This window comes from Contarinia nasturtii, unplaced genomic scaffold (genome assembly GCF_009176525.2).
Source record: "Contarinia nasturtii isolate CC-2019 unplaced genomic scaffold, AAFC_CNas_1.1 Cnas_scaffold_129, whole genome shotgun sequence".
NCBI classification, from domain to species: domain Eukaryota; kingdom Metazoa; phylum Arthropoda; class Insecta; order Diptera; family Cecidomyiidae; genus Contarinia; species Contarinia nasturtii.
This window is the reverse complement of record NW_022197486.1, coordinates 6541613-6558634: the sequence shown is the minus strand read 5'-3', so window position 1 is coordinate 6558634 and position 17022 is coordinate 6541613. Positions and strand designations below refer to the sequence as shown.

General features: G+C 32.7%; 1 protein-coding gene across 3 annotated transcripts in view; it reads right to left on the bottom strand.

The window, feature by feature from the left end:
* Positions 1-3894: 3894 nt before the first annotated feature.
* Positions 3895-17022, bottom strand: part of LOC116350236 (putative inorganic phosphate cotransporter) — a 39436-nt gene continuing 26308 nt past the window's right edge. For 2 of the 3 annotated variants that reach the window (XM_031781984.1, XM_031781991.1), the window contains exons 3-9: positions 8836-9020; positions 6969-7305; positions 6642-6868; positions 6394-6546; positions 6166-6298; positions 5846-6087; positions 3895-5762 (exon numbers count right to left, since the gene is read on the bottom strand). In XM_031781984.1, the coding sequence (XP_031637844.1) occupies positions 5490-5762; positions 5846-6087; positions 6166-6298; positions 6394-6546; positions 6642-6868; positions 6969-7305; positions 8836-9020 (1550 nt within the window). In that variant the 3' untranslated portion in view covers positions 3895-5489. Of the gene's footprint in view, positions 5763-5845; positions 6088-6165; positions 6299-6393; positions 6547-6641; positions 6869-6968; positions 7306-8835; positions 9021-14380; positions 14692-14881; positions 15004-17022 lie in introns of those variants that run through there. The other variant, XM_031781979.1, reaches the window with a different exon arrangement.

Here is a 17022-nt window from a genome sequence, read left to right as displayed (position 1 = left end):
CCTTCAATTTTACAAGACTTATGACTTTCGAAATCACCCTGATCTTCGCTTTTATTAGCAAAGATTTTTGCGATTTGTGTTTACGTATTGGGAAAATAGAAACTATCTTCTCGAGATTAGACTATTAATATTGTGAAATAGTAAACAAATGTAACGTCAATTCTCTTCCTATCTTCATCATTCCAGTTGCGACATTTCATACATGTAAAATTAGTCACAACAAATGCGCAATTCATATTTCTATGATTGTTTTTGTTCTATCGTCTGATATTCAATACTGGTACGCACAAACAACTTTACAATTTACAATTTAGCGTTTAAATGCAATTCGCATGATGCATAAAGTACATCTTTTTTAAATAAAAGAGATTTTGATAGTGGGTTTAACTATTCCAAGTTCGTCAAAACTATTCATTTCAAAATAAAATAAAAAAACTAGGAATTGCTGTATCAAACCTAGAAGTAATTCAAATGATCATTTTATTGCTGAAATACTGTAGTTGTCCGTCATTGTTTCCTTGCCAATTTTTGTTTCTTTTCGATGAAAGTGTTATTTTTCATTTCAGTTTTGTTTTTTATGCGGCGTGTTATAAATACGCTTCGGCACACAAATCAATGACATTTCAGTTTATTTGTATGAATGAGCAACGTGTAGTTTGAAATGATAATTGAATTTACAGTTTTTATTTATGTGATATTTATTAATGCATTCCATTTTTTGTTTGAAAATGAACGTTTAAGGCCTTATTTGCTAAGCACACGATCGTAATCGTGGACGATTTCAATCGTCTACCGATTGTTATAAATCGTTCACGATCTTAATCGGCAAAGGGTTTTTCATAATCGGCGACCGATTTGTTCACCGATTTCGAAAAAAATCGTCCACGATTACAATCGTTCGCGATCGTGTGTCTAGCAAATAAGGCCTATTAGGGCCTTAGATAATTAAAGAAATTTGAAAAACATTTCAATGTGAATCATGAATGGAAAATACTTATTCATTTACCGTGTGAGATATGTGTCTTGTTCTGTTAGAAGAAAAGTTCAAAGGAAAGCCCGAATCGGACACAACTTATATTAATTATATTTTAATAATTTAACGTTATCTATTGTTGTACTAAAGTGTTGGTGTTCCAGTGCATGCAATGCGAAAACCGACTTTCTCGGTTCATTGTTCTCGATGTATTTGAGATGTTGCTTTAAATTTGGATTTAGGAAATATTGAATCTGACCTATTCACTCTAATTTAGATGGTGTTTATTTGTCTTCATTTTTGATATGTGAAATACATTCCGAACGCAGAGGTGTTAGTTTGCGATGTATATCTTACTCTTTCATATGTTTCTCTCTTTCTTCTATATAAAAAATGCCGACGGCAATACACTTGTACTTTGATTTTTGTTTGCACTTTTATGATTATGATTTGACGATTGTATGTTTTTTGATTTTTAGTCGTGTTGCTGATGATGAGCGGTAAACTGCTCGAAATGCATACAAAGATTGACATTAAAAAAGTCTATTTTGCTATCTCAATATAATGGTGTTTTATTTACTGTAATTTGAATTGATCAGAGGTAGCGGTTTCATTTCATTAAAATATTTAATTAATATGGTGTTTTTTTGTGAAGTTAAAAAGATGGTCCTTTTTTCGTGGAAATGCTATTTTCCAAGAATTGAGCCATTAGTGTGGTTTTTCTGCTTGCAAAGCAAAATTCTGTCTTAAGTCAGATAGTTCTCAATGAATTCTATCGATTCCAACAGTAATTGGTTGATAATGGAGCAAATAATGGAGGTTTTACCTTACGTTTCAGCACTAAATTCTCGAATAATGGCTCTAAAACACCTTCCAAAGAAGATCCTACCATACAAACACCCCTTTATCAAATTTCGGTTTGTCGACGTCTCTAGACTTATATAGTAGTGCTTTAACATAATCAATGCAAAAGAAACCACTTGCACTTAATTCATCTTTCGATTTGGCGATTAATGTTTCACTGTCCAAAATGTTGAATTTTTCAGTGCAACATGCTATGCGATGAAGTAAACACCCAATTTCAGACACCCTTTGGAATTTTTTCAAAACTTATTTTGCTGATTACTAATGATCGTGTCTAAATCTATTGTTTTAGTTCAAATTTGGATGTGCTGTAACCATAAAATCACCGAAAATGAATTTTTGCTTGACCAACCCGGTTTTCGGTACTTGATGACAATTTTGAAGGGTTTGAGCATTTAAATTGGGAATACGACCGTACTTTTTGCTTTTTCTAGAATCTTTGTCTTCATATTAAGTCCATGAAACACGATACATGGTTCGAAGACAGATTGGTTCATCTTTAGACACATTCAGAATTTGTTTTGAACTTAGCCGCCAAAACCATTTGAGATACTTTTTCGTAAATCCAATTTGTACGCCATCGCGAATGGATGTATTTCGTCGAATTGAGTTTGATAGTAGTATTGAGGTACTGATAAACGTGCCGTGTGCATTGGTTGATATTTTGGTATTTGTTATTGCAGTGTAATAAACGCCTGTAAGTTGTGCCAATTTGAGTGATACACGTGTAATTTCTGAACACATTTATTGCCACCCAAGTTTGTTCACACAAGTGACAGAAAAACATGTCAATAGAAATACAAAAACAAAAAATAGGAGCTATTATATTTTTTCAACAAATTTTTCCTCACATCATTCACATTTTTTGATTTAAAAAACAGTATTTTTTCTCACCAGTGACCGGTTCGCGCATATTTCTATGCTTGCCTAAATACGCTATGTAGCATAGATATGCCAAGCATAGCCGCAAACGCAGCCGACGCATCGCCGTTCACTCTATATGAACAATGCACATGTTCGTTTATGCAGACGACCGTGCGCATACAATATAGCTCGAATCGAATGGCGACGGGTGAGTTGCGGCTTGCGTCTCCGCTATGCTTAGCATAGCTATCAGGCATAGAAATATGCGCGAACCGGTCACTGTTTCTCACATCGCAAAAAAAAAAATTAACTGAAGAATATCGAAAAAAGAATATTGGTGATGACGAGGGTTCCTAGGGTTTGGATTACCCCCTATAAAATATTTTTGGGAACCCTCAACAATTTTGGAAATGAGGACCTTTTTTTGCTCTTCACTTTTTTTGGCCGAGAAAATTCTTTCGATTTGCAAGAGTTTTTCGTCAGGAATCCCCTACGGAATGTTCCCACTCAAGAGCCTCGAGATCACTAACTTTCACCATTCATAAAGAGACATACCCAAAACAAAAAAAAGTTATAAAAATTATTGTTAAATCAATATTATCTCAAAGATGATCCAATGTGTGCTTCAATTAGTAAGTTTTTTAAATTATTTTTTTTTACTTTATACGAGTATTAACTTTATTTTGAAATTCATGCTATGTGAAGGAAAACGGATCGGAACAGTTGGTGGGCTTAATGATTTTAGAATTGAAGGACCAGAGTAAACATCCAATAACTGTAAGAAAAAAAGACAACTATTTTTTTTATATTAAAGTACCTTTAACGTTAATTTGGATTTATTCAGAGATCCATGAGCAATTTAATGATGTCATTAGTATATACTTATTTCAAAGTTCAAAAATACTTGAATATCGACGCACTTGTTGTTCATCCTGATTATCGCGGTTTTAAAATTGGTCAATATCTTCTCGAAAGTACACGTGAAATTTATCTAAACATATGTCAGTGGGTTTCTTTCACACTAATAAGTTGAATTTTTTTCGGCTACAAAACACTTGCTGAAAAAGACCCAAGCTTAAAACATTTAGGAAACGTCAATGAAAACGAAATAGCTCGTAGATCCATCCAATACGGTTTTTAAGAATTTTATTTATTCCATTCATGTAAAAGTATGAAAAAAAAAGAACTTTAAATTTGAACGGCAGCTTTGGTGTCCACAGTAAAATTATTTACTAGTGGCTGCAATTTATTTTCAAAATACATGCGTAAGAATTTTTTTTTTTTGTAAAACTTCAACATATTTTAAGTGTTGCCATTGTTGATGAGTGGCTTATATTTCTTATTGGTTCCCTTTTGTTTGTTTGTATTTTTTGTTTTCATATTTTTTTTTTTTTTATTAAAATCGATAAATTGTAATTAATAAATATTGATGCATGCTACAATAATAAAAATATATTTGCAAAAAATATGAGCTATAACTATGCATACTGGAACTATGATAAGGCATATTTTTCATTTTTGGATGGCTAATACCAAAAACAAACTCTAATATAACAAGTGTGTTCTTATTTTCAAACCGTAAAATCCTATCACTTACACTCTACATCCTATTTACTTGGTTTTTATTTTTTGTCTCTGTTTCTCTACTCTCTCCTCTCTGCGTTTTTAAAATTCATTTTCATAATGTTTGTCTTTGAAAGAAAATCCATTCGTACTAGTAAATTCTCTGTTCGGCTGATACTAAATTACAAACAAACTCGTCCATGCTCTCATGCATTCTCATTTAAATCTATAAATTTATAAAAAAAAATTTCAAAGGCTATCTACATGTAAAATTGTCTGTTTTAATACACAACAATAGATTTATTTGAATTTTCCTTTGCATTTTTTTTTGCTTCTTATTCTTCTTCTTTTTCAAACAGAACAGGACGCATTTCTCACACGGTGATTGCATAATTATTTTCACAGAAAAATGGAATCCATCCATGATTCACATTGAAATGATACGTGATTTCATTCATTGTTTTCGTTCATCGCATTCTTTCATCAATTCAAAAATATTTATTATAATAAAATCCATTCATGTATTTTGCACCATTTTTCTCCGTTAAAAAACGGAGCGTAATCGATTAACTGCATCAAATTGTATTTGTCTTTTGCTTGTTTTCAAGTTCTTATTCAATCACAGTGGCACGCGCAGGAGAGAATATTGTTCTTAATTTGTTTTGCTGTTCCGTTTAGCTTTTGGAAATTTTGTATATTTATATATGTATAGTTTTTTTTTGTTAAATATTATTTGCACTCGATTGGCATATTTATTATTTCTTCTTTCCCATATTTTATTTACGGATGATCTATTTTCTCTTGGTTACGACCATTTCAAGCGTTCGCAGCATTTTCCTCGATATCAGGAACGGATTTAATCAATTTTATTGTGTCTCTGTCTCTGTGAGTGATTTTATGAGGAAAAATGCCATTCATTTATCATGCGAATCGAGTTCAACTTAAATAGTATATATCTTTTTTTTTTCTTACAAAAAAATAAAACAATCAATTTATACAATTCGGTTTCTAACAAAACAACATCCAAAATGGAAATTGAAAAAAAAAATTATTAAATTAAAATTTAAACAAAAATAAAAAATAAACTAAAAAGAATTAATTGGAAAAAGGAATTACATCGAAACAGAGGCATATGTGTGTGTGCGTGTGTTTAAAAAAACGAATGTGCTTAGCGATACATTTGTTGTTGTTTTTATATATATATATTATTTTTTAAATTGGTCGGTTATTGTGTCGTTTCACGAACTCCATTTCCATTTAATTGTGTTTGCCCGTTACTTGCGGGCGTTGTCCCATTATATTGTACACCATTTGACTGAACACCATTATTTGTTCCGCCATTTATTTGACGAATTGGAATTGCTGCAACCGGCGCATCATTCAATGGATTATCCCAAGGCTGTCGTTCACCCGAACCGAACAAATTATAGAATGTTGCACAAAATATATACACAGCAGCCGCAATAAAGAATACTATTTGCCAATTGGCCATCGATGGCTATATAACACAAAACAAAGAAGAAGAAAAAAATTAATTTTACATTTCGGACTAAAAAAAGATAGAGATTGATTGTCACCGACCTTTTCATTGATCAGTGTACCGGCAACAAGTGGCGCCAATAAACCAGCCAAATTTGCCGTACAATTTGTGATTGCCATTAGAATGCCAGCAAAACGTGGCGTTATGTCCAAGTGATTGATTTTAAAACCGGAATAAATCGCACCATTCAATCCAACACCCAGTGTTAACAGGAATACGGTTAATGTTCGGTTACAGCCAGTGTACGATGCAATTATCAAACATATAGCCGGACCATATTGACCTGTGAATTTGCACATACACACAAAAAGAAAACAAATGAATGAAAAGTTGAAAATGGACATAGTAAATAATGAATTACCTAATGAGTTAATGATTTTGCGGGCGTTTGTGTGTGTGAAACGATCCGAATATATCATCCAGTCGGTAACAACAGAAATAAACATTGAGAATAGCCACATTGCTAAATAAGGAAGTGCTGACAATATTCCATTCTGAAATTAAAAAAAAAAAAATTAACAAATAATTTTTGATGACTTTTTCAATGCAATTCAATGTTACAAATTAAATGTTAAACAAAACGACTTACTTCTTTAAGTGAAAATCTAAGCACTTGTTTCATGTACGTTGGTAACTCAGTCATCAGGGTTTCGTAACCATAATTTTGACCCATATGCGCGAATAATATCGCGTAGAATGGTAGGGACTTTAGAATATTCCAGTATGGCACCGGAGGTGATTGCTGCAAAATAAATATATTCATAATTATCATTATTATGAAGAGAGAGTAGTTGATTTTGATTTTGTTTAGCGATTATTCTGCTGAAATATACTTACGGCTACATTTGTTGTTCCCCACAATGAGCTTAAAATATATTTCTTTTCCTTTTCTTCGATGGTTGGATGTGTTGATGGATCTTCATAAATACAGAAGAGGAAAGCCACCGACCAAATCACACCGACCAAACCGAACACATAAAATATTGATGGCCAACCACCATCAAAACCGTATTCTGATAAAAGTCCTGACAAAGGCATTGATACAATCGTTCCAAATTGTGCACCTGTTAATCAAAGCAAAACAATTCAGACCATTAAAATCGTTCATTTGTTTGTCTTTATGAATTTTTAAAAAAATCCGTTTGAATTGATAAAAACAATTACCTGCATAAACGGCAGCACCCATTCGTGATCTTTCATTGGGCGGAATCCATTTGGCCAACATTGCATGTGTACATGGCACAATTGGACCCTCGCCTAAACCTTGAATGAAACGTACGACGCACAAACCATAAAGGCCACCCATCCGTGCAGCAACCGGAACGAAAAAAGCGAACACTGAATTGAGAAGCATACCGTATCCAAGGAAGCCTCTCGCACCATATCGCTTAGCCAACATACCGAATGGAATTTGCGTAATAACATAACCATAAAAGAATGATGATAGAATAACGGCCTGCTCGATTGGTTTCCAAGGAAATTCGCCATTCTGTTGTGTATGCTGTAAATAATAAAAATGAAATTTACTTTAATATTATGTAAATAATTAATGTTTAATCTTATCGAAATAATCGAATTAAAAACGGTTTTGTGATTTACTCAACATTCCTCTATCAGGTAAACAACTAAAACGAAAGTGAGCAAAATCACAGTCTCTATAGTTTATTTATTATTATTTTTTTGGCGATCCAATGCATCAGTCTCTTATCTCTGTTTATTTTCCGTTTTTTGAAAGTCAAATAAACGGTGAATAAATACTACAAAATGTCAAAATCAGTTGAGTTTGTTTTGAGTCTTTTGCGTTGCGCTGCGCTAAGTGAAAAAGTAAACACATATTCCGCCGACCATTGTGCGAAAAAGTGGAAATATCAATGAGTACTGGAACTTCACTTAACCTCTTAACTTGAGATCAATGAGTCGTTTCACATTTACTTCATAACAAAATTCTTTTTTTCTTTTTTAATATTGTCTCGCTTTGATTTTGTGCTTCACTTGAAACAGAAAGAGAGAAAAAGGAACAATTGACGAGAAGGGAAGCGTTAAGAAGATTGAAGAGAATAAAAAAGATTATTCGGACGTGTGTTTACTCAACTGAACTCGGTTCAAAATCGTTGTATATTTATATACATTTATATATCAGTTGCAACCGCAACAACTGGCGACAGTAATGTGATGCGCTCTCGTGCATTTCAACTCTTCATTACGTCACATAAGTGTTTGCCAATTGGTCTTTTAAAGCAGGCTGCTGTATGCCTGTTGACTAGTCACTACGTGCATTCTATATTAAATCTTTAGCAAACAACCGATGGCAGAATTCATTAGTATGACACTTTTTTTTTATTCTGTTCAAACTGGCAACGTGCGAAATGGCATATTTCTGTATGAAGTATATACATATACATTGTTTTGCTTTGTGCTCTTATACATACGTATACACTGGCGTTCAAAAGCTTGGACCCATTGCATGGATATTATTATTTTTTTACCAATTGACGTTTTACGGTATTTCCAATTTTTTTAACAATTAAAACTGTTGGCCTATTGTTTTATTGAGTTTTATCAATTGGCGAAGTTTCAAATGCCAAGTGAACTTTTTTTTCACAAAAATTCTATGCAAAATTCCATTGGAAATCATGCATTGCAAGTCAAACATTTTGGTCGGCAGTGTATATACAAAAATTGTTTTAAATTCGATCGTATCACGAAAAAAAGGCATTCGCACCGCACAACAAATTCCCCATTGGTTGAAAGAGAGACAGAGAAAGGCTATTTGTTCACCTTGAACAAAGTCATATCACAATGTAATCAAAATATGTTTTGTATATAGACATAATACACATTTGGATTTCGGTTTGTGTGTGTGTTTATATAAATTTATCGATTTTTTCGAAATATTCTCATTTCTGTTTGTCCAATGCAGTTTGTTTCCGTTGAGGTGTGCGTATGCGTTTGTTTTTATTAGACAAACTGTGGAAATAAGGTAGAAAATTGAATTTTTAAAATAAATAATAGTGCATATAAAGAAACTTACATTGGAGCTGGTATCATAACCAGAGTCTGGACATTCATTATCGACTAACTCATGAGTTGAATTTGCGATAGCTGTATGGTCCACCATTGCAACAATGGCTACCGACATATTTGTTCGCATCACATATGCATTGGCCATACCCAGGAATAGCATAAATGTCACAAAATGCCGGGTCCCGAACATTTCTGAAACGATTCAAACAAAAATCAAGAAATTTTTAGTCAATTTTTAATAAAAGTCGGTGACCTTATCAAATTTGTTTACTATTTCATTGTTTATATCGACCAAATTTCCAGTTCTATGACTATTTTATTTTGTTAATCTTGCGAAATGGGATTGTTTCGGTGCCCATTTTGAACGCTCTTATCACATCAACGATCATAAAAACTGTCATCTAGAAGTCTTGGCATTCCGTATGTTAATCACATTTTTTAATCAACACATGGCATGATAACTTCTGACACTGCGTTCGAATGCTGTTTCTTGTTAGTATATGAGTTACCGCGTTTTTGGTTGTTCTATCTACATGAAAAAAAAAATGGGACGAGATTTTTTTTTACTTTAGTGACTAAAATTTTCTTCAATGATGAACGACTTTTATGGAAAATACCTATCGAATTCTGGGGAGTGATCATGTTTGTTTGAAACCATTTCCGTTTCTGATTCGCTGTAGCGTTAAGTATTATTCAATATCGATTACAACAATTACGAAAGTTTTACTCTCAATAGTTGATTTTTGAAAGAAAAAAAAACAGTCTAAACACATAATTTGATTCATTAATATTTATGTCGCATTTATAAAGTTGATCAATAAGTGTAAATGAAGTGAAAATAAATGAATCATTTGTTTAAAATATTTCAAAGATTGTTTATTTTTAGTGGATAATCGTAAAGTAAATAACATTTCAAATGTAATATAAGAATGCAATAAAGCGAAGGAGATTTCTGTTTATTCAAGTCACTTTTCGAATGAAAACACAAAATCAAACTTTGAACATTAAGTAAAGAGATCAGGCGTTGATGAATAAATCCATATTTGCTGTCAACGAACTTGAGCTTGAGTGAAATTTGATTGAAGTCTAGCCGTGAACTGTGCAATGCACCGTCCAATAGACACATGCTCCCTTATACACATTGGCACAGACTGATTGATTACAGAATAAGCTACATAATATTCGAACATACTGTAATATTCACAAGATTGTTTCTATCAATGAGTCACATAACGAACAGCATTGAAATTGATTTGTTTTTTCCCCTTTCCTACATGTTTGTTGATTTCCGCGTGATTGTGCGCTATTTGCGTTCGTCTTGATTTTCACGACGAGGCATTTGATCATTGTGTTTATTTACAGTGGTTGATGTGTGAAAAGCACAACAACCATTAATCAAAATCAACTTGTTACAGTCGGTGCCTTAATTTTCCTAGCGTCGCATTTAGATGGAATTTAATTCATGGAATCTCTCTCTCTCTGTGTGTTTGCAGAGTGAATCAAGTTAAAACGAAGAGATAAAAAGAGCAATCATAGTCTAGGGGTAATTTACTCTCGTTGTCAAGATTATGCAAATTTTTCGAATGACTTCCATCGCAAACTGTCTACTAATCATCGCAAATGATGCACATTTCTCAGAATTTTGATATTCTTTGCACACGTGAATGATGAAACGTATGATACTGGTTTTGTCTGTGTTTATCAAAATTTAACAAAAAAAAATTCAGATAAAAATGGTAAATAAATAAATTTAAAAATCGTTGTTTAAACTTTGCTCAAATTTTATTACGTATAAAGCGGATTCTTGAAATCATAAAATTGTGGTGAAGAAAAAAAAATGCACCCTAGTATAAACGTAATCGTTATCTTGCCGTAGTTTCCAGTGTGTTCTATTTATTCATAATGGGCAGGGCACACATGGTAAACGTAATGAAACAATATTATAAATGGATAACCGTGAAACAGTTCAAACCTAACAATAACACACGAGTTGATTATGATCGAGTGCGGCGACAATTGACTAAAGAAATTATTGTTCGCAATTCAATGGAAAACTACAAATTATAAATCAAGCCACCAATGCAAGTCAATGACATACACGATCTTGTTTCGATGTTGACCGCTTTTCTCAGCTGATGATGATCAACACACAACAAATGACAGACAACATACTGCACTCTGCATTTCAACGATATATGTGTGTGCATGTATGTGTGTTTGTTGTTTTTCAATTGAAGAGAACAAAAAAAAAAAGAGAGAGAGAGAGAGAAGAAAACACGTTATTCAAACATCAACAAAAACGTTTGTTGGCAAATTGCGGAATGTTTTGTTTTTAAAATGTTGGCTTAGGTGGTGTGTATTTTGTTGTTCTTTTCGTTGTAATTTTGTTATAATGATCTTCAAATTTTTGATACAATAACACTTACATTGCGACCAACAGCGCAGATCATCTGTTGACGCCGAGAAAATATGCTTAATTATATTATTTTTTTCTGTGATTTATTTGACCCATTGGGTTTTTTTTTTTTTTTGGATTTTTTTCTCCACTGTTTTTTATTACTTAAGTGTATAATCGCGTCATCTATTCGATCTTTTACCATCGTTTGTTTACGTATATTCCAACTATTTGGAATTAAAAAAAATTGCAGCGATTCCATGGAATATGACGTCAGACGTAAATTTTCCCCAGATATATTTTTGGTGTTTCTTAAAACTCCATCCAAACATTTCATTCGAATGTGAATGCAAACAACATTTAAATGATACTTATATATATCCTGTTCACATATCCAATGCCAATCAAATTTGCCAATTTATAATAAAACTCAGTGAATTTGAGCATGAAAGCTACAATAAAAAATATACGTACACGCACGAAACCCAGTGTGTTTGAACACACACAAAAAAAAACATTGGAGAAGAAACATAAAGTGTGTAAATTTTGTTGCAAAATATACGTTGCGCCTTCAATAAGACGGTTCTGATGGAGAGTGTCAGAGAAAGAGAAATAATTTTAAGTGTGAATCAATAAATACGCGTAAGCGTAAAACCATGAAAAATTTAACAAAAAGAAAAATGGTCGACGTCAGTCAAAATTCTATTCCCTGGTTGTTGTTAACACTTTTTTTTGACAACTGTTCCACAAAAGCATTTACAAATATTACAGCGCCAATGAATATTCATGAATAAAGTCTTTTTTTTTAATTTGTCGTACGGTACGAGAATGAGAAAAATGTGAACGATGAAAAGAGAGAAAATAAAAAAAATCAATCAGATAAATTTTGAATTGGAAACCAGTCTAACTTTAGTATTTACAGTAGAATGTGTACGCATTTTTTTTGCATGCATATTAATGCGTGTGTACATCATTAGCGAAGCTATGTCGGGTTATAAAATTTATGATCGAATTGCCATCTAGTGAATCAGTATGTTTTCGATTTTTTCTTGCATCGTATTCTTTCGTGCATTTTCCCCGAGTGACACTAACATTTGATTCGCGCACACACGTTCTTTGTAATTGAAAATCAAGCTGTTTCTTTTTTGTTGCAAAAAAAAAAACCATTTGAGAGATCTTGCATTGGCCATATGCAATATTTGTAACTTTGGCGACAGCTCCGTTTTTGGTGCATTGATTTGACAACGATCAATGCAAAACGACAAAACAAATGAAATTTAAAAATAGATTCGAATGAGGTTTGTTTTTAGAAGCAATGTTTTTTTTGCTTGTCATTTTACTGCTAATAATAATACAGAGAATGACAGACGCATGGAGATGTAAAACTGGATAGAAGTGAATAATTTGATGTAAAGTTTTATTTGTTTAATTCGAATGAGATTTAATGAGTATGATATCACACCTCAATCGACAAAAAAAATCCAAAAATGTAGATAAATAGTCGTTGAACACGCGAAGTTCAAGTACATTGTAATTTAAATCGAATCTGCTTTGAAAATGCGACAAAAAAGAAATAGAAAATACAGTTTTATTGAAAATCCAACATAATCACGTTCAATGGGGAAGTTCATCATTATTTTCAATATGTTAATTTTTATTGTTTTTTTTTTTTTGTGTATAAGTATTTACGATTGATTGTTTTTTTAAATCGCGCAATAACTATACGATTAATTCGAAAGTCAATCTTAATATCTGCAAATGCATTTTATGCATCACAAAACCCATTCTCTTCCTCGAATTAAATTCGTTATAGTTCATCAATAATGATATTGTGCGCGGATCGCTCCTCAACGACGACGACAACAACAGTATTTCACATCATTATCATTGAATGAATGAAATGTAAAGATGCGAACGACAAAGAGCTGAGAGGAATACGGAATTTTCGTGTTATATTTTTAATGTGATTTCAGGGGAGTCAGCGTCACGTGGCAGCTAAAAATACAATACAGCAAAAATATATAGCGCGACAGTGGCTGTGCTTCACACATCATTGTCAACTATCATGCTAATCTCAACGGATCGAACTAACCCCGATCGTATGGCGATGAAAGTCATCACGTACGCGCACGATTCATGATAAAATCACCGAATTTTATTTCCTATCAATTTTCGTTCGAAAAACATCCAATTTTGTTTAAAATGAAACTTTAACCATCACCTCCCCCCTTCCCGTGTATGCGTACTCATCACGTCGGAAAAAAAATTATTATCAACATGAGTAGTAAGTAGAGAGATTATCAAAGATCGCGAATTTATTGATATTTTTTCATTGGTAAATTCATTCATAAATTATTCTGTTCTATGACTGAACTTTGGTAGGAAGGAGATCTCCAAAAACGCGTTGGTCAAAAGTTCATTGACACGTATTATACATACGGTGAATTAGAGATGAACGAAACATATAATAAATTAGAACGATTAACTTTTTCTTTTAAATACGAAATACGAGTATGAAGCAATTGAATTACATTGAACTGAATTTTGCGAATTTAAGATGATAAAAAATACGACAGACGATACAAAAAAAGAAGAACACTGCGAAGACAGTACGCAGACGCGGCAATGCTTGAAACGTGAATATTGACACGATTTTCGGTGCGCAAACAACAAACACAAGACGCACAGACATCTCATGTTCGTCATCATGTCAGATGCGATAATTTCATATCATTCAATTTTTATGTGATTTATTTCAATATTTGTTCACCAATTTTTATCACAACATTTTTGTCGTTGTTTTATTTGAGCATAATCTGTTGAGCTGTTGAGTGCAAAGGAAACCGTGCATAGAATATTCAATTATATTACTTTTCATCCGTTTCCATCAATTATCGATGCCCTCGAGATGATTTCTTAATCGAAAATTATAGTTGACATAAAGAGAGATAATACTCATTCACGAAATCACAATCATTCTTGTCCGAAACAAAAATAATTTGTTCGAATGTTTGTAACACTATCGTTAATTCATCAAATCGCACATAAAAACCAAATTGAATTCCTCAAACGGATTTGGTGACTATGGTTTAGATATGGCAGGGTGTGATCAAAATTATCTAAAAATCTGACAATAAATGTGTGATGAAAATCTTACTTTTGCTCTTTTTGTCGTCGAGCGACAAATCTGGTTGATCCCAAACAAGTACATGCCCATTCCGGCGACGATTCTCTTCGCTGATCCGCATTTTAAAGGTGTGTATGTGTTTGATTACGTTCTTCTATGTTATATTTATACAATAAAATTGTATTCTAACTTAAAATTTCGAATTTGATCTGTGTGAATCTTTTATCGTAGTATAAAATTTATCGAATTTTATAATCCACAATCACTGCACTAATTTCGAATTCCTTAAATTTTCTTCTCTTTAAAGAGACAACGTTTCAACAACAATCGATAGAATAATTCTGAAAAAGAATAGATAGAGAGAGAGAAATGTGTAAGTAAAAGAAATAACTTTCACTTTTGAAATGTGCGTTCGTCCGCAATTGTGTTTGATTTTTCCCCGCAATCAAAAAATCGATTCGACAATGTTTGTTCGAATGTCATTTTTTTCAAAATTGGGTGAACATTTTAAATGAACTGAAAGATATTTACCATTTCTTAAACGAAAAATGTACTTTAAAAAAATCAAATTATGCCGCTGTCTTAAATCACGTTAATTCTCTCTTTTCAATCGTTGAATAAAATTAAAAAACAAACGGTTGTTGACTTTATAACAATAACAACAAAATTATAATAATTATTTAAAAAAATATTTAAAAAAAAACAAGAAAAATCAACAAAATCACAGATCGATTGCACGTCTATTTACGAAATTTATTTCCATTATTTCTGATTATTGATTGTTCGCGGTATGCCGGCACTTTGACAATTAATATATATATATATTTTGGTTGACTTGATGATGACACACGGTGAACTGTGTGAGTTCGCTGACTATTTGAGGTTGTCGATGGCGGTTGTGTGTATGCCGTATGAGTATGTTGGTTTAAATGGAAATATGTGGCAAGTGCGTAGTGTAAATCTCTCGAATAAATTAATTAATTTGGTTTGCACACAATGGGATTTGGGTGCGTTTTTTTAATCTTTTTACGAACGCTTTTGTGCCAAAACATGTCTCATATTCTGTCCATTTATCAACGTCAAAAATCGAGAATACACCAAAATATTTCTATTCGGTTCTTTTTTTTAATTATTTTTTTATTATTGTCTTTTGATTATTAAATTCGTTTTTGTTTTATAACTTGTTCGTACGACGGTTTGAATTTGCTACCGTTTCATGTATATATTTTTTAAACACTCGTCGAAATGTGTTCGATTTTTTGTCTCTTTCTTATTTTTCTTCTTCGAATTTGTATGTATTTAGGTGGAAAAATGTGTGCGATGAATTTTGTATGTTTCTGCGGCTTTTGATATATTTTATAAAAGAACAATTTATCAAGTCTTCTTAAATTTCAGTATTCGCGGTTTGATAGTGTAACTCGTTCAACTCAACACAATATTTACGTTGAAAATATAACAATGAAACAGAAATGAAAAAAATAAACTGTATCAACTACACTGACGACGGTCTCGCGACGAATGCATGTGCTTCGGTTCTAACGAATGACGTTCTCTGCGTCTCTCCTTCTCACTCTACGTCTCTGTGAGTGTTATTCATTCGTATTGGTGTATGCGCGCTTTTTTTTTCGTATTCGAACGGTTGCTATTGTTTGTTAATCAGTTTTCGAAAGAAAAAAAACTCTTGGTTTTTCTAAAGGATTTCGAATCAACTGTTCATTTAATTCCCACAATATATATTGTGTTGCTCAACAATTTTCAACTGGACTGAAATTGAAACGATAATAATTCTAGTTTCGGTGTTTATTTTCCGTCTTCTTCTTTCTTGCTTGAGCTATAGTGTAATGAATGGCGATAGAAAAAAGCGGCGAATAATAATTAATTTTCGTATTAGCCGTTTAACTACTACCTTCTTTACTACTCGCATTACACATACAATAATATGAATCGTTGTTGTTATTATTGTTATTTGGCTCCTCTTGGCGCTTTTTTTTCACTCTTTGATACTGTTAGTGCGGAGTATAATTTCGGCTTTGTTCTCACTCTTTCGAGGTTTCTCTTTCTTTTTCTATCGATCTCTCTGTCTCTCGCTTTATATTTGCTGTGATTTTGGCGGCTGCATAATTTCTGTATGGTTAATTCGTTTATGTTTCATCATTTGAACAATTTTCTCAATTCGTTCAATTTCGAATTCGTTCTGTGTTGCTCCTTTTCGCTAGATTTGTGTTCTTTTCCTGTTTTTCTCTCTTTTTCACCGTGTGGCTTATTTCGAATTTGTACTAATAATAAAAAAAAATACTTTTTTTTTCGGAAGGAACGTTGTCGCATATACACACACCGTGACGACGATTAAAGTATGCGCACCGCTATTTTATGTGTGCGTTTTCGTTTTTTCAACAGACCGTAGACATGCTGTAATCTACACCATACGCAATCACACGGACGGAATGGTAGAGTGAACGCGATAAAAATTCAAGTAACTGAGGAATTTAAAGAAGAACAAAAAAAACATCTGTTCGATTCTCTCTTTCTTTCGTTTCGGGTGCTTCCTATTGGTTTGCGAGTGTCATTCAGATTATATCCCCTGTAGCCTGTGTCTCTACCTGGTGTTTGAATACCGTGCCACAATTACGCCGTTTTGTTGTTGTGGTGCTGCAGGCTCTTGATTTGCATTC